We start from the raw sequence: 20,136 nt of genomic DNA on the forward strand, positions 1-20,136 counted from the left end.
TCTTTAAAGGGCAACAGAAAAGTAAATCCACAGCAGAATTATTCTTGAGTGTCCATGAGGATGAATAACACGGTTCTTACTGTGAAGTGCAAAAACAATCATTGAAGTACCTGTATGGCGCCTCTCAAGTTAATGCCGGTTTCGATGGCGACATAGTAGGATGCTTGCAGGAATGTCCTTTGCAGCAGGAGCGCGAGGAACAGAAGCACGGCTAAGACGTAGGCGTTAGCAAGGAACTCTTGGGATGAGACAAAGTAAACCCCGAGAAATTTTGTCTGTTGGAAAGAGAAGTTGAGGTGCTGTCATTGCCAGCAAAATGACCGCCATCAGTAGTTGTTACTGTGCCCTAACGGCTGTTATTACAGGACCCTCCATGCTTGCAGAGCCTGGTGCAATTGTTTATGAGTGAAAAACCAGATGGATAAACCCAACTAAACACGCTTCTAACTGGCGGGAGGGCTGCCTGTATCCTCTGCATCATCCCACCGAGGGGCACAGAAGGTGGCGCGGTTCTAACCTCATGCCCATAAATAGGACTCTCAGCATGGTGGCCCCCGGGCCCAGGGGAGCTCACTCGGAAGGAACAAGAATAAAAAGAGCGAATCCCAGAGCAGCCAAAGCCAGAACCGCCAGAACAAATCCCACGACGTGTGTTCTCTCCTACAAAAATGGAATCAGCTGAGGCCTTGGCCCACGCTCCCCAACAGGCTGCTCTGCAGTAATTTCCGGGCAGAGAAGCCCAGTGGCAAACACGGCACTCTAGTGCTCCCAGGCAAGAGATGGGAACTCATCGCCTATGACAGACTAAAGAGATTTCGGACCCATGCCCCAGCCTCATAGGCTCCTGGGACCTCCTTTTAATTTAAGGTTCTCTTATTGCACCTCTAGCAAGATCTCAGATGATAAGCAGTGGAAAAAAATGAATGTTTCAACTTTTTTCCTAAAGATACCAGGGATCAAGAGCATGTCTGTTTCCAAATTCAACATCAACAGCTCCCAGGAGAACTGTGATCTTGATTAAGTCCGTTGCTCCCCAGCAAGGCCACATCAATATTTCCATGAAGACAGAACTCTCCCCTTTCTGAGACTCTGCCCTGAACTCTGCAAGCTATTTGGAAGGGTGTGGGAGCCGCCGCAGGGTAAAGACTGCTGGGAACAAAGTGATGAGAAGGAGCTCCAGGGCACGTCCACGACCAGGATGAGGCTGAAAGGGGCAGGAGTCTGAGCAGAGCTCTTTTCCTAGAGTCAGAAATTCCTGGATCCTGGATCCAGGGCTTCCTGAGGGTGGAAAAGATCTTGCATCTTGGTTCAACAGGGCCCTCTAAACCAGCCGGCACTGCTCCAGGGAGCCGGTCCAGCTTACTACTGTCTCTCCTTTGCTCTGAAGGACAGGGGTTTCTCCCTTGTGGGGATAACAGGAAGCAGACACAGGGAGACCACAGAGGGATACACGCAGGAGTCTTAGAGGAAGGTCCTACCAAGGCCGCAAGCCTCCGACTCTCTTTCTCATTTGGAAAAGTTGCAGACGGGACGGCAGAGGGAGAAGGAGTAGGGAGCGGGTGGGCTGGAAGCAGCAAAATGGACCTCAAAATTAGGCTGCAGGGGAGAGACCTGACCCTACAGGGAAGCCGGACAGGTATTTACCAGGTGCAGAACTCCATCTTCACAGACCCTAGTAAGAAGCATACCATTATTAGTCCAGTTTTATACCTGAGGAAATGTAGTTTCAGGACGGTCAAATGGCTGGCCCAAGGTCATGTGCTCGTCAAGGAGAATATGTGAACATGAACCTGTGTCAAATGGCACTATCATCTGCCAAAACACTACCCTGGACCCACTGCCTTGGCCTCATCTGGGCTTTGACCCTGAGTCTCCTGTTGTCAGCTACAAGCTTGTGATTGTCGAGGACAGAAACATGCCCACTTGGCTGTTTCTGGGTCAAAAATGAAGGTATGCGGGCTTGGGAAAACCTGCTTCTCTTAACAGGCCTTGGGATTCTTCTGTTCTACCATCTTCTGGAGGGACCCAGCTCTGGAGAACGTAGTCCATTATTTTCAAGTAACAAAGCACATCATGGGAATTCCTCCCAAAGGAAATAATTTAACAGAAGGAAATGGCTGTACATGCAAAGATGTCTCTCTCTAGATTAGAGCAGGGGAGAGAAGAAAAATCCATGTAAATGTGCAAACAGAGAGAACAGTTAGGCGCATCACGATACTCATGGGAACGCCACGCAGCCAAGAACACTGATCATCACGAGAGCTCTTGAGCAGCAGAGAACGCCTGCCATGTGCTGTGTCACAATGATCAAAAACACAAAGGCTGGAGAATGAGGGCTGGAAAAACCAATAGATCATAAATGTTGGCTGGGCTACGGGTGGTATTTGCTAAATGCACTCATCAGTATTCGTACATCTTAAACAAAGCAACAAATTCTCTTTGTGCAGCTCTACAGGCAAAGCCTTGACTCCTTCCCCCTGCGACACACACCCACGAGGGTCAGAAACTATATTCCTTTGGATCAAGAATTCTGTGACCTGTTAAAATGAAAATCTCCCTGCAGGTATAAGTCAGTAGGTCATTATTTGATCTCTCTTCAAAGAGATAGGTTAAAAGGGACAGGGCCCAGAATCACCGTTTTGATTAAGAAGTGGGTGCTAGATTAGCCAGAGGCCTAGGTGCCGCCCAAGGAAGGCAGGGCCTGGTGAAGTCTAGCGAGAAGAGGGCCCTGGGAAGCCGTGAGTGGGGCTGAGGGCACTGGCCACTGCCCAGCGCCCTGAAGGCCAGAGAGAAGAGGCCAACAACCTGCAACTTCACAGAGGAGGGAGGTAAATGCTGTGGAAGACCAGATGCCCTGGTCTCACATTTTCACAAGCTCTTAGGGTGGAAACTGTATTTGTTTTCAGAGATTTCTCCAGCAGTGTTCAATAAGTATTTTCCAATTGATCAATGCGTATGATCTTCATCCCCCATCTACTTCCTTCAGAAGTTGTCACACATTTCCCCATTTTGCAGTCAAGCCTACCCAGGCCTGTAGACTGCAAGTGACTGCTGACGAGTGCAGAGTCGTTGCAGAGGTAGGACTAGAACCCGGCCTCTGACTCCACAGTTCTCACCCCATTGCCCTGCGGCAGAGCTGTGACTGGAGAGGCCCCCTTCCCTTGTCCTCTGGGACTCAAGGGAGAGGGGGTCACCTGGGCTCTCACTTCGATTCTGGCAAGGGCCAAAAGGTGAAGTGACCATGGGTCCCAGCTCTGGAAGGCCCTGGGTAAAACCAGTGAGAACCATCTTTGACCACTCACGGACCAACACACCCAGCCATCTGTCCACAGCAGTCCAACACGGTGGTGTAGAGCCTAGACTTAGAGGGTAGCCATGTCTGAGTTTGAGTCCTGACTCGTCATATATTAGCCACTGTGTCCTTAGGTAAGTTCCTTAACCTCTCTGAGCCTCAGTTTCCTCACCTGCAAAATGAGGCCATTCAGGGTTTCCACTTCAGAGAGTTGTAAGAATTCAATGTAACAATGCAGGTATGTAATATAAAAAAAATTTCAGTAAGCGTAAGCATTCACTATACAGTAACTTCTGCATTATTTGTTGAAGAATCATTTCTCCTGTGCTTCCTGAGTGTCAGGCATGGAGCTGGGTCCTCTCTTAGAAGACTCAGGGTCGAGCTGGGGAGAGAGACGAGGAACGCTCTGACAGTGCAAGCATGGGATGTTATGGGAGCACAGAGGAGGAAGGCTTCCTGGAAGAGGTGACATTTGAGCTGAGTCTTGGTGGCTGAGAAAGGCTTAGTGAGGTGAAGGGAGGCATGCCAGGCCAGAGCAGCTGCCTGGGCATCGTCCTGAAGAGACCAACCCACACAGTGACGTCACAAAGTCATAGAAATGCATATAAATTCACAAAGTTGCCCATAGTGATAGCCGCAAATAAGTGTACCAAAATGGGGACACAGACACCCAGAAAAAGACAGACCAAGAGACACAGGACAATCAGGAGGACACCCATATAGAACCATAAGCAGTTCCCAGGAGAACTCATTCAGAAGCAGACACACACACACTCACACACCTACACACGTTCTCCCACTGAGGTTTAGAGGCCGTTTGAAGCTTTGGCCCCTAGATCAAACCCAGACCGTTCTCTTTCTCTGCTCAGCTAACCGCCCACGGCAGAGCTGGCAGCTTCCAGATGCCAGCAGTTCTTTATGAATCCAATTCCCTGGCCCTCCAGCCAGATCAGTGGCCCCTATGGCAGGTGACAGATTGTGGGTGGGGGTTGGGCGGGAGAGGAGGCTGGAAAGAGATAGATCATAGGCTGCACTGGGTCCCAACTTTCCCTGGGGAGTGACAAGGGGGACAAGAGCATCAAAGATCTAGCAGACCATGAGACACTTCCAGTAATTAAAGAAGAAGTAAGAAATGTTTGTCCTTGAGATGACGAGGGCAGTGTGATTCCTGCCAACTGTGAGTGTCCTGGGAAGGGAGGAGAGGACAGGCAGCCACTGACAGTGGCATACACAGTGGTGCCCAGCTGTGCAGGCTGCAGCAGGACGGACTCAGGCGGAGCGGAAAGAAGGCCTTCTCGCTGGTTGTTAACCACCCCACATGCAGCTTGAGTGCTTCCTTTTTTGTAGGTTCATAAAAACCAGAATAGCACCTGCCTCTCTGGGTTAGAGCTGCTGGGAGGCACAGGGATGAATCAAATAGCCTGGATAAATGACCCCTTTTCCTCATTTTCTGGGCCCAGAAGCCCAAATGAGAATTAAGCTTTCTCCCAGGCAACCACACGACTGAGGAGGCTTTGCTGCTGACACTGGAGACTGGATGTACTTTCAACTCTCGTTTCCCTGTCTGCAATTTGCCAATTGTACTTGGGCTGCAGGGAACAAATATTAAATCTGATAAGGCCTGCTGCCACCGAGGCAGGGCCATCTGTCTCGGGGATGTATGTGCTGACAAGGAACCCGGACGAGAGCATTCCAGCGAGGGGAGAGTTTGTGCATAAATAACGAGAGAAGAGAAGGCAAAGCTGATGCTCAGACGGACTAGAATCCTCAGCGTTCTCACCACCTCTTGGGCACATCCTGCCACAGAGCTGTCTCCTTAGGAGACTCCCATACGAGTTTTGGGGATCAGAGGAAGAAGATGATGATGTGGACAAGCTGATAAAGGCTCTCCCTGTGTCACTTCCCCCTGATATTAACACTGGCTCCATGTTGCTGCGGGATTATCAATGTAGAACATTCTGGGGTCGCCTATAGTCAGACTACCACTGAAGGTGACACCCCTGTGGACAAGAGAAGCAGTCTCTTCCCCTCTCTTTTTGGGCCAAGGGAAGTTCAGAGGCTCAAAAGCCATTGAAGTCTAAATAGGCAAAGAGTCCTCACATTCTTGATTGAATAAGCAATCTGCCCATCTTAGCTTGGCCAACTCATACTCAATTGTCAAGGCCCCATTCAAATACCCCCTCCTCTCTGAAGCTGTCATGACCACTGGCTGAGTTAGTCTCTCCCTCTTCCCATACATAGTTCCCTGTATATACCTCCTAATAGTGGTATTTAACGCACAGTACAAAAATATCGTATTTAGATTTCTCTCTCCTCCATTGGATTTCACAGTCCTTGGAGCCAGAGGTGATGGCTTGATAATAATAGTCAATTTAGCATTATGGTCGTAAATGCCCAGACTATGGAGTGAAAGAGACTTAGGATCAAATCCTGACTGTCACTAACTAGCTGAGAGATCCTAGGGAAAGTTACTTAACCTCTCTGAGCCTCAAGCTCCTCATCTGCAAAATGGGGATGAAAATACCCACCTCATAAGTTGTATGGGATGTGACTTATATCTCAACAAAGCTGTTACAAAAAAATACCCTAAAAGGTTGTCTTAGAGATCAAACGAGATAACACATGGATAACTCTCACAGGCAGCCAGGCATGTATCAAGGGGTCAACAAGTGGTTATTATTATTGTTAAAGTCCTCATCATAACCATTGCCTCTGTATCCCCACAGCCCAACCCAGGTCTGGCACATAGTAGGGTTAAATAAATGTCTGCTGAATAAATCAGACAAATAGAGTGTCTCCTATTCCTGGCCAAAAGTGTGCAGCTGATTAATTATATATCTGGAAAATTAATAAAAACCTTCTAAGGGTTAAATCCTATCTGCGATTTGGAGCCCATGAGATGAATAACATTACACAAGAGAGCGACATAAATTATTAAGCTCCCTAATTACTAATTCTCTGTATCATTTTTGGACTCTGTGGTTAAAAGGTTATAATGACGTTCTTGCCAGGAAAATAAAACTCTCAGTCTTATTAGAGGTGAAAAGTTTGCCATTTTCTGACCACCTAAACTTAAGTGGCAGCAAAGAAACAGACGGAAGAATTAAGTAGCCCACCCCAACCTGCACCCCAGAGCGGATGCCACTGCCCCAAGCGGGGAAAATAATCCTTAGAAAGCTTTTCTGTCCTTTTGTCCTACAAATTCCAGTTTGTAGCATCTTTAGAGCTGGAAAGGCCATTGGATATCATCCAGTCCAATGGTTTTCAATTATTTTTAAGACGTGGAACATTTCTTTATCATCCCTTTGTATTTTTATTTTTAATTTTTTGTTTTACTGAGCTCATAACAGTTTACAGCATTGTGAAATTTCAGTTGTACCTTATTATTTGTAAGATGGAACATTTTTTAAAAAATAATTTTTAATGGGACAGTCTCACATATTAATAGAACTGGGGCAGCTCTGAATGAAATTTGGAGTCGGGGGTGAAAAAACCCTACGCACGGAGGTTCCCCACTCCCCTCACCGCCAACGTCAGTCCCCAAGACGCCCTGTAGAACCTCGAATGCTAGGGATCTACAGAACTGAAGAAGACAGACCCCTGAAAAGTTATTCAGAGTCTGTTAAGATGACATTAACTAAAAGCCAACACATCCCACAAATCATAGCAGCTCTGGACACTGGGTAAATGCTTCTTGCAACTTTCTGAATGACTAAATAACTGGGAGAGGTATTACGGTGGTGACGGTGTGGTGAGGAGAGCAGGGCACCATAGATCCTCCTGGGGCACCAGCTTACCTCCTGGCATTTCCGACGACTGGATGCAGAGCATCTTCCGGAGGGGGATACAGCCACGGGCTTTGTGCATGTGTGAGAAGCTGCTGCAGGGCGGCCGCGGCTCACACACATTGACCTCTTGCACATTCTCATGCAGGAGTGAGAACTTTCCAAAGGGTGACCTGCTCCACCCCTGGGGCAGCCTACCTTGGGCTGGGAGATGCGGTTCTCCTTCCCAAGGTGGTCCACGATCCCGAAGATGCACAGTGGCCCGGCGAAGCCCAGCAGGTCGGCCAAGATGCGGAAAGTGCTGCTGAGGACCAGGCGTCTCCCGAAGGCATGGCAGAGTGCTCTCCAGATGGCCCGGGCACCCTGCGTGCTCTGCACATCCTTTCTCTGTCCAGAGAGACCCACAGCCAGGTCAGAGTGGCTGAGGGCCTGTTCACGGCAGGGCCCGGCCTCCCAGGAAGCCCCTGGTTCCTGTTGCCTGGGGAAACCCAGTGGCCACATCTGCTGCAAACAGGTGAACTCCAGGAAGAAATCATGGAACCATCAAGTGCACGGCCAGATGTGCCCTATCAATGCCAACGTGGTCCAGGTGGGGAGACAGGCCAGATGCTGATCAAGGCCACACAGCTGGTCAGGGACTGTGATGAGCACAGCACTGCACTGAGGGAGCGGCATGTGCCACGCTCTCCGGTTTCCACCAGCCACGGCACCTGCCTCAGTTTCTCCCCGCTGTGCTAGGGTAGACGCAGCAAAGGAGCACTGGACTGGGAGGTAGGAGACCATCTCTGCCACCCACCAGCTGCGGGCCAGCTCTGGGCAGCTCATGGCTTTTCTCAGAGCCACAGTTTCCAGCTCAGAAAGGGGGGAGACCCCTGCCTGGCCCAACTCATAGAGTTACTATACGGATCAGGCCACTAAAACCCCTGCTCCAAAATGGGTGAAAATTCCCACCATAGTCATTGAGCTCCAGAAGGAAGGACAGAGGGGGAATCCAGAGGGTCACTTCCCTTCTCAGGGTCTCAGTCTCCCATCTGGACAGTGAAGGTACTAGATCAGATGACCTAAACTGTAAGGGACATTCCAGCTGTGACCATCCTATGAGTCTTTAGTCCTGACTTGTCCCCGGTTCACTGTGTGACTTAGGGCAAGCCTCTTCCCCTCACTGGGCCTCAGTTTCCCCACCTGTCTCACCAGGGGTTTGACCTGATGCTTTCTGAGGTCCTCATCTATGACTCTAAACTGGAGGGTGGGGAATGGATGGTGTGGCTGTGCCCGCACTGACCGCCTGGGCATCGAAGGCCTCGCAGAGCCGCCGGTAGTTGGTAAGGGCCCTCATGGCAATGGGTAGCTTCCCAATGGCTCGGAGGTCAATGGGCTTCTTGTGGGCGGTCTTGATGAAGGCGTTCATCCACCAGTAGGTGCCTTTGGACAGCAGGTTCACGAAAGGCTGCAGGAAGCGCACCCCCAAGTCCTGCAGGTCCTCAGGGGGCTTCACCTCCCTTGGCATCTTGAAGAAGATATATCTCTGTGGAGCACATGGGCCACCGGGGATGGGTAAGTGCAACTTCTCACCACTCTCCACTTAACCCCAGCAGAGATGTGGGCTCATGACATCCCGTCCTCAACCTCTAACAGACAGGGCCATCTCTTGCCTCTTCCTAGGAAAAAGACCCCCCAACATCTCTTGGCCACCAATGCCAGGACCTCCTGACTTGTAACTCTTCGTTGAGGTCTACTCAGAATGCCCCTGGCTGGGTTGAGTTGGGTTTAAGTTGGGTTGGGGAAGAGCAGGAGTCTCCATATACCATCTTCTCCACCGATCTGAGGACACCAACATGTTTCATGCTGGGTTTGCAGAATGTGAAGCCATGCAGACCTGGGTTCAAATCCTGCCTCTTCCACTTACTAGCAAGGTGTGTTTGGACAAGTCTCTTCTAAAATGTTTCCTCACCTAAAAAGGGGGTGATCCTTGCATCACGGGGTTGCTGTGAGGGCCAGCTGAGGCAGGGAACACAGAAGGCCTTCGCCCTGCAAATCACTGACTAAAAGCAGAGGAGTGGGAGACACGCAAATTAAAGTGGCACTTTACACTCGTGAGAATGGCCCAAATTAGAAATGGCTATACCCCCACTGCTGGAGGAAGGGAAAGAGTTTTCTTATTCATTACTGGTAAATTACTGCCTTTCTGGAAGGCAATCTACAACATCAATTAAAATTTAAAAGACTCCTTGAACCAGCAACTCCACTCCTTGGACTCTCGCCCATAGAATAAAAGCAGAAATATATAAAGACATAAGTATGTTTAATACACTGTTATTTGTGAAGGCAAAAACTTGGCAACAAAACGAATGCCTATCAATAGGGTAATGGCTGGATAAATGGTGGCTCATCCACATGATGGAATATTACGCAGCCATTAAGAAAAGTAAATTGGGTGCTGGCTCCGTGGCCCAGTGGTTAAGTTTGCACACTCCACTGTGGCAGCCCAGGGTTCGGATCCTGGGCGCGGACATGGCACCGCTCATTAGGCCACGTTGAGGCGGTGTCCCACATCCCACAACTAGAAGGACCTGCAACTAAGATATACAACTATGTACTGGGGGTTTGGGAAGATAAAGCAGTGAAAAAAAAAAAAAGAAGATTGGCAACAGTTGTTAGTTCAGGTGCCAATCTTTGAAAAAAAAAAAAAAGAAAACTAAATTGACCATACCAGATTTGGAGGGGAGACTATCTCCTAAGAGATCGCTGTTGGGTGAGAAAAGCAAGTTGTAGAAACCAGTGTATTGATAACCATTTTTAGAAGATGAATATTAAGGGGGAAAACCTGTATACTTATATGTGTTGAGAAAAAAGAACCCTAAATAGATACAAGTACATGGCACGATATTAATAAAAGCAAGGAACAGAAGGATAATACACTACGTTGTTAATTGGGGTAGCTGGGAGGGAAAGGTCGGGGGAGGGGGAGGGGACAAACAAAAATGATAAAACAAAAAAAAGACCCAGATGAAGCCACATGTACTCATTCACATACATGCGTAACTATATGAAGACATTAAAATAAAAACAATTCCCCACTCCCTCCCCAGAAAAACCAAAACAGCAAAGCTCAGAGGAGCCAGTCCCTGAAGCTTTTTCCCCTCTCTACAGGATTAAACCCAGAATCCTCCAACCTCGGCTAACACCTCCTGTCCCTTCCTTTCCCTCTGGAGGCCTGGGGTAGACGGCAGCCGGGCCAGATGGAATGTTCCTCTGAAAATTCTCCCACTGGCGTCAATCCCCTTTTCGGGGCAGGTAAAACAAGCTGACTCTTTCAGGGCTTGGCTAAGAAGCAGGGCGGGGGCCCACACCAGGGGTAGGACACTGCTCAGAAGGCCCGCGCTGGCCCAGGGGGGTGTCCCCAGGCGGGGGGCAGCCCAGGAGCGGCAGCTTACCCTCACCCTGATGACGTTGACCTCCACGAGGAGCAGCATGCCGTAGAGAATCACCAGCAGCCCCGTGAGGCAGAAGCGCAGCTGTGAGAAGCCGATGGCATGGTCGTAGAACTTGGCAAACTTGATGGTCTTGGTGATGAAGGCCAGGGTCCAGTAGACGAGCAGGGCTGCCGAGCAGGGACGGGAGAGCACAGGGGACGTGCGTGCACATCTTCGCATGTGTGTGCACTCACGTGTGTGCGAGTATGCGAGAGCAAAGGGAAGAAAAGGAGTGTGTCACAGGAGGGGTGTGTGTTATGCAAGTGTTCTGGGTGTGAGTGCACATTTCTGAGTAAAGGGAGGTGTGGTATGTGAACATATGAGTGTGTCATTTTGAGATGACGTATATACATTAAAACATTTATGATAGGCATGTTCAAAAGCATTAATAATCTTGCAAGTCAAGCTGGTCAGTCAAATTTCCCTTTGCAATAAATAATAAGAAGAAAAATAGGAAAATTTTTTCTTGAATTTAACTAAGTTATAGGCGCTGTGCCAAGTAAGCACTTTAAACACATCATCTCATTTATTCCTTACAATAACCTTGCGAGGGAAGTATTGTGTCACACCCTCAACTTAACAAAGGAATCGAGGCTCAGGAAGGTTAGGTAATTGATCCATGGTCACACAGTCGTTAAGTGGCAGGGCAGCAGGAGGCCCCACCCAACAATGGCTTCCTTGTAGGATTTCCAAGCCAGGAAGATCTTAAAGGGCCTTCATTCCAGCCCTTTAATTTCACAGATGAGGAAACTGAGGCCCAGAGAGAGGAGGTGGCCTGCCCAAGCTCAGTGCAAGCTAATGAGAGAGAAAGGGTGAGGGCCTAGGTCCCTGGCCCCTAGTCCAGAGGCCACCACAGCATGACAACGCTCCTCAGGGAGCCTGGGGGAGGGGAGTGGGGAGGGGGTTACAAAAAAGTGAGTCAGAGTCCTGTGAGGCAGTGTGGACAGTGGTTAGAGCTGGCCCTGCAGCCAGATACTCCTGGGCTCAGATCCTGTGACCACACAGCTGTGTGACCTTGGGTAAGTCATTTAGCCCATCCAGGCCTCAGTTTCCTCATCTGTAAAATGGGGATAATGATAGCATTGCCTCTAAGAGTTGTGAACAACGTCTGGACGGCATTCGGCGCAGGGAGCCTGGCACGCAGGGGTACTCTTTGAACATCAGCTGTTAATATTTTTATCTCCAGATTTCAGACCCGGGACCATGACCGTCAGAAGCTATCAGTGGACTCTAACCCCGTAATTCCCACCACCACCTTCCAATCAACCGTGGTCAGCTGGCAACGACCAAAAACAGCACAGGCGGCTCCTTCTCTTCTCACTCCCTGGCGTCACCGGCAGGCAAGGCCTAAGCCCCCTAGAGCTCCTCTCCAGCGGAGCGGCGCAGGGACCTGCACCCTGCCCTCCACCCCTCGGTGGGCCTGGACATGGATGCCAGCACATCTGTTGGGGACAAAAGCTGGGGCCTGCCCTAGGCGGGCTCTGGGCTGGGAACTAGGTGGAGACGTTGAACTTGCCCAGGGAGGGCAGACGCCCTCGGTCTCAGGCCCTGGGGGAGAGCATTAGCCCAGAGGGCAGAAGCGCCTGCCCCACGGTCCCAGCCCTCAGGACTGGGGCGATGGTCCTTCAGTTCAGTCTGTCTCCAGGTCACAAGGATCCCACAGCTGGAGGCCGTGCCCCTGCTACAATACCACCCTCCCCCAGGCGTACTCCATCCCAGGCATCAGAACCTCTGTTGCCCTTAGTCGGGGCTACCTTCTGGGCCAAGCTTGAAAATACGCCTCTCACTGGTCTTGCCTCTAACACTTAACAGACATGCTCTGAACTGATCTTCATAACAACCCTGTGACTTAGGCAGGGACCTACTATTCCTGACCGAAAGGGGAAACTGAGGCTCAGAGAGCCTGAGTGTCTTGTGCAAGGTCACCCAGGGAGTCAGTGGTGGAGCCAGGACTAAGCCAGGGTTACTTCCACAGTCCTATCTCATAGTGCTGTGCCCTCAGCCTGCTGCCAGACACAGCAACACTCGGCCAAAGCTTCGTGCTTGACAGAGAGAAAAGGAGACAGAAAGAAAACGGTGTGACCCAGGGGCTGCTGGGGAGCTCACGCTCTGAATTCCCATTTCCCCGCTTCTTCCCTCCTTTCCCGCCCTCAGCCCCACATCCAGCCCATTACCGAATTCTCTCTATTTTACCTCCTGGCTCTCTTGAATCCATCTACTTCTTTCCATCTGGGTGGCCACCTGGGTCCCAGGCGCCATCATGTCTGCCCTGGACCACTGAGAGCTTTCTCACGGTTGCCCTGCCTCCCCTCCTCCCATCTGGCCTCCAGAAAGCAGTAAATACAATCAAATATGACCTCAAGGCCCCATGTGCACAGCAGCATTCTTCACAATGGACAAAGGTGGAAGCACCCCAGTGTCCCTCGAAGGATGAACGCATAAACAAAATGGTCTATCCACACAGCAGAATGTCATTCAGCCTTAAGAAGGAAGGACATTCAGACACATGCTACAGCATGCGCGAACCTTGATGATATGATGCTAAGTGAAATGAGCCAGTCACTGAAGGACAAAATAGTGTATGATCCCACTTATATGAGGTACCTAGAGGAGTCAGAGTCACAGAGATAGAAAGAACGGGGGCTGTGAGGGGTCGGGGGAGAGGGCAATGGGGAGTTATTATTTAAAGGGGATGGAGTTTCAGTTTGGGAAGATGAAAAAGTTTTGGAGATGGATGGTGGTAATGGTTGTACAACAATATGAATGTGCTTAATGCCCCTGAACCATACACTTAAAATTGATTAAAAAGGTAAATTTTGTTATGCATATGTTGCTACACACACACACACACACACACACACACACACACATAAACAAACAAACAAAACCAAAACCCAATCCTCAATGGTTTCCCAGGGTCCTTGGGATAAAGACCAAGGCTTGTGTATGGTCTTCAAGGCTCTGCCTGGTGCAGGCTCCACCCACCACTACAGCCTTCAGTTCAGTTCCCCTGTGCTCTCTGCACTCTAGCCACTGCTTTTCTTCTGGATCTCCTAATGTGCTTTGCTCCTCCTGCCTCAGGGCCTTTGCACATGCTGTTCCTGCTGCCTGAAGCACTCCCCTCTCCCTTCTCTGAATTAGCTCCTACCTAGCTTTCAGCTCAAACATGACTTTCTCACAGAACATTTCCTGATCTCATCTGGGGTCCCAGGATCAAAGTTGTTTCATGGGACAATGTAAACTGCATCATGATTCACCCTTTTGTAAGACTCCAGACCTGTGACCAGACAGTAGCCTCCTCATAGGCTAGCTATTCCCCCAACACCCACTGCCCTCTCTCCCTGCAGCTCATGGGTACATCCTGTTCAGTCTTCCCTGTTCTAGAATGTCCAGCTCCGTGGAGAGAAAAACTCTAACAAAGGAGAATGGAAGGAGTTAGTCCTTGTTCCTTGGAGAAGTCCTGATCCAGCCATGGGTGGTATTCGTGCTTTAGGGACAGAACATCATGTGCGTTCTAGAGAATGAGAGAATGAACTCGCCAGATGCCCAGACAGCTGTTTCCAGGGGCGCCGGTCAGCCAGGCCCTGGTGGCTAGTGACGGGTTCCCTGCACTTGAGAAGCTGCCTCCGAAACTGGAGCAGGAGGCCCTCTGAAGCCTGTATTTAACATCTCTCAATCAGCTGCCCCTGAGTCCCCCAACCACACTCGCATGGGGGCCCCTGGGGTGGGGGTCGGGGTGTCACCTGGATGATCCTGCTGGAGCCCAGCCCCCACCTCACATGGAAAGCAGACCTGCAATTAGCTCAGGAAACGCTCTCTGCCCCCTGACGTCACCACACTGTCACTGGCTTAGCACAGAGTGTTCCAGACTCCGGATGTCAGTTAGATGCTGCGACGCCTAAAAATCACAGTCTGACTTCACAACACACAGTCTGACCACAGCCTAATAGCTTCAGCCTTAGACTCGCGACGGAGCCCAACACAGAGGCCCACCTGCGGCCGAGGCACAGTCTGCGGACCCTGAGATACGCAGATTCAGCGACGGTCGAGGACCTGCTTGGGTGCCAGGCTCTGCCCCTTGACTAGCTGGGCAGACTCGCGCAAGTCAGGTAACCTCTGAGCCTCGGTCTCCTGATCCGTCAGGGGAGATGATAACGGTCCCTGCCTCACAGTGTGGTTGCCAGGATTAAAGGACTCAATGTATGCAAAAGCCTGAGGGTTGTGCCTGACACCTGGTGAGGGCAATGCGAGTGCTCACTGTTATCATCTTTGACCTCTCTGAGTTTCGAGGACCACATCTGCACAATGGGGGCGGCAACAGAACCATAGGGAGGTGGTGGGAATGAAGAGAGAGAATGCACGTGGGGAGCTTAGCACTGAGCCTGACACACAGGACATGCTCAGTAGACGTCAACAGTCATCACTGTTGTTTCTGCATGGACCCCAGCCACACAGGGTCAGAGGATCTAAGCATGCACTCCTTCCTGAGTCTTTCTAGATGTTGGCAAACTGCAGGCTCTGGTCCTGGGCCCTTTCTCTTTTTTCTCCAGGTGACCTCATCCGGGCTCAAGCTTTAGATGCACTGGAAGCCCAGGACTGCTGAATGTCTATCTCTAGGCCTGCTCTCCCCTGAATGCCTGGCTCTTTCATCTAACTGCCCACCTGACACGTGAGTAGGCTGTTCTCAAACTCAACATGCCCCAACCCCCCAGCTCCTGCTCCCTTGCCCTGGCAGTTATTAACACCACCATCTGCCCAGGCGCTCAGGCACGGAGTCCAGGCGTCATCTTTGCTCCTCTCCTGCCCCTTGACTTCATCTCCTACCATTCTTCCCCTTGCTCATTTGGCTTTCCTACAGTGGCCTCTTTGCCAAGTTTGTTCCTACAAGAAGGCCTTTGCACATGCTGTTCCATCCGCATGGAACATTCTTCCCCCAACTATCTGCATGTTCACTCTCATCAGAGGCCTCCCCTAGCACCCTATATAGACAGCAACGTCACCAGCATCTCTACTCCATACCCAGCTTCATTTTCTTCACAGCATCATCACTATCTAACTGTTTGTTTGTGTATTTACTGTCTTTGCCTGTCTGTCTCGTCCACCGACTTGTAAGCTCCATGAAGGCAGGGATGTTTTTCTTCTCCACTTCTGAACCTCTAGCACCTAGAACAGTGCCCAGCGCACAGTAAGTCCTCAGTGAACATTATCTGAAGGAGTGAATGGAGGTAGCGGTCCCTCTCGCCCCCGCCCCCTTACCGATCAGCAGCTTGGGGAAGTTGGAGGTCTCGATGTTGTGATAGTAGACCACGGAGGTGACGGTAGCCATGAACGCCATCCCGGCCGGCATGTACAGGTGGAGATGGCGGGATTCAGTCACCCTGAGATGGAGGGGAGAGAGAGACAGAGATGGGATGTGCTGAGTGCCCCAATAGAGCAGCCCAGGCCTCTGCTTCGGGCTCAGCACACAGCCGGGCCTCTAGCTCACATGCACAGCTCCGCTCCACAGACGAGCGTCTCTGCCCAGCCCATATGCCAGACAGGCCGCTTAACTAAGGGGCCCAGGAGTCCACACATAGATGCTGTGAGGGCTCGGCACACAGGCTCCGGAATTCACGGACTTCTCTCGCTGGGTTCAGGATGACGGAACCTGGCATAGGGAGGCCGGTGTTGGTAGTTGCAGTTGCAAAGCCTCTGGCCTGGAACCAGTTCTCTGGGAATGAACGCAACTGGCTCCCTGTCCCTGGGGTCACCTGGGCAGTACAGGGGCCTGTACACCACAGCTCACTGAGTGACAGCCACATTTAACACGAACAGCATAAGGTGGCACTGACAGCCCTGCCCAGGCAGTGTAATAACAACACTGACAGTCAATATTTATTGGGCATTTACCCTGTGCCAGGCACTGTTCTAAGTACTTGATGTATATTAACTCATTTAATCTTCATAAAATTCCATGAAATTGGTACTCTCAGTCTCCTCATTTTACGGCGGAGGAAACTGAGTCAGAGAGAGGCTAAGTAACAAGCCCAGGGTCACTGCCTGTGTTCCCTCCCTTGGGAAGGGGATGGAGGCAGCCAATATCAGGTCACTCCCTCCCCATTTTAACTCACAGAGGCCTTGGTGGTGGTGGACTCTGGCCTGGTGATAAGACCCATGGAGGCCAGAGCTTGCTCCCAGACCTCAGGCTTCCCCATGACTGGTGAGGAGGCTTGCCTTAATTGGCCTGATCGTGCCCTTCCTCGGCTCCCTCGTACAGATAGCAAAACCCTTAGTCCGCAGCCTGGCTCCAAAGGTCCAGTGATATGGCCTCAAGTCCCTTTTCCAGCACTGCCCAGCTGCTCTTTCTGCTGAAGCTGTGTTGGGACCCCCTCCCTTCCCAGAAGGTCTCCTCCACTTTCCTGGCTCAGTGCTGCCCTTGCTTGTGCTGTTCCTTCTATCCAGCATTCTAAGGATCCCTGGCCTCGAGAAGCTGACTCTATGTGTGGGGGGGTGGGTGGCAACCATGCTCAGAGCTAACTGTTTGACCAGGCAGCCTAGGGAAGTGAGACTGCAAATGGACAGAAGGCTGAGAGCACAAAGGAGGGGGTGGGCAACCAGGGAAAGCTTCACAAAGGAGGTGGCACCAGGCTGGACTTTGATGGATGAGCAGGAGTTCAACAGAGGAGTGGGGACATAATGAGAGCCATGTTGGGACCCCAAGTGGTCTGGTGGGACTGGGGTGTGGGCGTAGAGCCAGTGTGAGCAGTTCACCAAATAGCATGCTCCCTTCTGCCTGGCTAGAAGAACCACAGTTTGCTCCAGCAGCAACGCGCCCAGCCCCAGGGGATGAATGCTGATTGGTTCAAGCAGCCATGCAATTCCACACCCCTTTGTCAGTGATTGGTCCAAGGGCGGCTGTGTAACCCAATTCTGGCCAGTGAGATGTAAAGGAGAGTCTGTGGAAGAGGATCTCCTGCGTAAAGAGGAGGCGTGTGAGGAGCATGTCCCCTTTGCCCTTGCCTAAGTGATACCCGAGCTGGGCAGCCATCTTGTAACCATGGGGAAGATGTGGTGGACACACAGAGGCTGGCTAGAAAGATGGCAAGAGGCTGGCTCCCTGATGCCATCACTAAGCAATCAAACCAACCAGAAAAGGTGACTTCTGGATTTCTTATTAAATGACACTGTAAGTGTCGATATTCTTTAAGCCTTGATTGGTCGATATTCTCAACAAAATGTCTTCAGACTGACAGGAGGTACAAGGCAATCAGTCACGGGTGGGGATGCTGGGAACAAGCAACACGCTGCCCAGGGCTCTTCGAAACTCTTGCCTCTCTACTCCTTGAAATAATTTAGAAAACCCTATACACCCTCACATATTTTTAAGTGATATCCAAAGTGTTATATTAAAGTTTAAATAAATTCTTTTTTTCCAATAGGAGTTAGAAATGATAAACATTTTATAAAGTTAAATAAGATGAAGAATAACCACAATTGAGGTAAATATTTCATGACATGACTTAATAAGATAGATTTTGGCTGCTTTACTGGATAATATACACTGAATTAGGTAAGAAATTAGGTAACAGTGTTATATCTGGCCTTTTCCCAGTGTATAGTGGTCTAGGAAAACATTCTCTATAAAAAAAATCCTCACTAACCTATGCTGCTTTGGTTGTTCTGAATTCTGAGCATCACACAGAAATAATATCCACAGGAAGGCAGGAAGGCCTATCAGTTAACGATGCCTTAATTAACCACTGAATGAGGCTGACCCTAAACCAAAGTCAAGTTTGAAGACCACTGCTTTACCCAGCCCCCACTCCCACCTGCCTCCAGACTTCCAGGCATGTCTGCAAACCCAGGCTGGGACAGACTAGGGGTGCCACAGGGCAGGGTCTGTTCCCTTCCTATGTCCCTCCCTCAGGCTTGCCTGCCCAGGGGTGTAGACCCACAGATGGAGGCCAGCAAAGGCCAGGTGACAAGGGCCCAGCTGAGAAGCCGACCTGCCCGCTGGGGAGGGAATGGTGGTTTGCACTGAGCTGGAGAGCTTTGGGGTACAGGTGCCCACACAGGACGGGCTGCTGGACAGCCCGCAGGAGGGAGTCCTTGACCTGATTCATTCCAGTCTCCCACCTTCCGGGAATATACTATCTGCCCAGGGCTCTGCCACTCTGTCCATCTCTAATGTCATCCTCCACGGCCCTGTGAAGCAGGCAAGGCAGGATGATGAGGCTCAATTCACAGGTAGAGGAAGTGAGGCCCAGAAGGGCTGGGTGGCTTTTCTAAAGTCCCACAGCTTGTCCACAGCAGAAGCGTTAGCTGAAGACCCAGGTCTGCCTTCCCCACGGGAAGGGTGTTTTCCTCTCTGTCCACCTCGATGATTATAACCTTATAAGCCCCTGAGTACATTCTGGCCTGAGGGCTCACAGGGCATCCCTCCCCTCTCCAGAGTTTCTGCTGCTTTGGAAGAGGTGTTGGGGGCGGGGGCTGGGAGGGGGACTTGTCCCTTGCTAATTAGGTGGCAGTATGCAGTTGGTCTTCTTGCTGGTCTGGGGACTTGGATAATCAGGAGGCTTATCAAAGGCAAGCAGTTATCACAGAGATTACTGCGGAAACCAGGACGCAGGGACATTGGGGGTGGAGGGTGAGGGAGGGCGTGGGGATCCCATCCCCCTGCAATCCAGCTGCAGGAGCGGGGCCTGGCAGGGGTGGAGTCTGGGCACGGTCTGATTCCAGCTCAGAGGGGTTGGACCTCTGGTCTTTAAGCCAAATGTCTCCCCCTCCACCACCCCCTCACCGAGGCCATCCCTGAGCTCGCCAATTCTTCATTCTCCCTCGGTGAGATGGCTGCCTCATCTCCTCCTCTCCTGCGCCCTCAACTGCTGACACACCATTTCTGGAGCAGTCCTCTCTCACCTAGCCTGCTGCAGTCGCCTCCTGAGCACTGTTTCCACCTCCAGCCACCCCTGCCTCTAGCCTCCCCCGGACACCCTCTCAGGTTCTCACCTAAAACGGCTGCGCTGATTCCCAACTGCTGACAAAATGCAACCCAAACACTCGGCCTGGCATTCGAAGCCCTCCTGGAGATGCGCCCAACCCCTCCCCACGTCTCAGCCTCCATCGCTCAAGTCTCAGCCTCCATCGCTCCCCAGCCGTGTTTCACGCTTCAGCCCCGCTGCACTGTTCCCACCCCATCTGCCTTCCTCATGGTGCCCCTGTTCCTCCTCCCTCCAGCCCCACTGGCCCTCCCTCTCTGAACTCCTCTGACTGTCCTCCTTCCAGGCTCAGCTCAAAAGTCCCCTCAACCAGGAAGCTTGCCCAACGCTGCCTTCCTTTCTCCTCCCAGAGTACTTACTTGTGACATTATTTCATTGATTCTCTTAAAGAGTCAATAAACGTCTAGGGGACTTTGTCATGTGCCTTGCTCTGTGAATACAAAGACGATAAAACCCAAGTTCCCACCCTGAGGCCTTTCCGTCTCAGGGGGAGACTGCAAACAGACACAAACTGCAACCTACTGTACATCCCGCTGGGGCGGAGGTATGAGGAGTGCGCTGTGAGGCCCAGAGCAAAGGTGGGCATGAGAAGTGCCCAGGAATGAGGC

The 20,136-nt window shown here is 51.1% G+C and overlaps 1 protein-coding gene across 10 annotated transcripts in view; it reads right to left on the reverse strand.

The window, feature by feature from the left end:
• ABCC8 (ATP binding cassette subfamily C member 8) overlaps positions 1–20,136 on the reverse strand; it is a 75,523-nt gene that overhangs the window by 52,233 nt on the left and 3,154 nt on the right. For all 10 annotated transcript variants that reach the window (XM_070273421.1, XM_070273417.1, XM_070273418.1 and 7 more), the window contains 5 exons: positions 15,807–15,928; positions 10,512–10,678; positions 8,360–8,602; positions 7,276–7,464; positions 111–275 (listed from right to left, as the gene is read on the reverse strand). In XM_070273421.1, coding sequence (XP_070129522.1) covers positions 111–275; positions 7,276–7,464; positions 8,360–8,602; positions 10,512–10,678; positions 15,807–15,928 — 886 coding nt within the window. The remainder of the gene's footprint in view (positions 1–110; positions 276–7,275; positions 7,465–8,359; positions 8,603–10,511; positions 10,679–15,806; positions 15,929–20,136) is intronic.

Source organism: Equus caballus, chromosome 7 (genome assembly GCF_041296265.1).
Source record: "Equus caballus isolate H_3958 breed thoroughbred chromosome 7, TB-T2T, whole genome shotgun sequence".
Taxonomy (NCBI): Eukaryota; Metazoa; Chordata; class Mammalia; order Perissodactyla; family Equidae; genus Equus; species Equus caballus.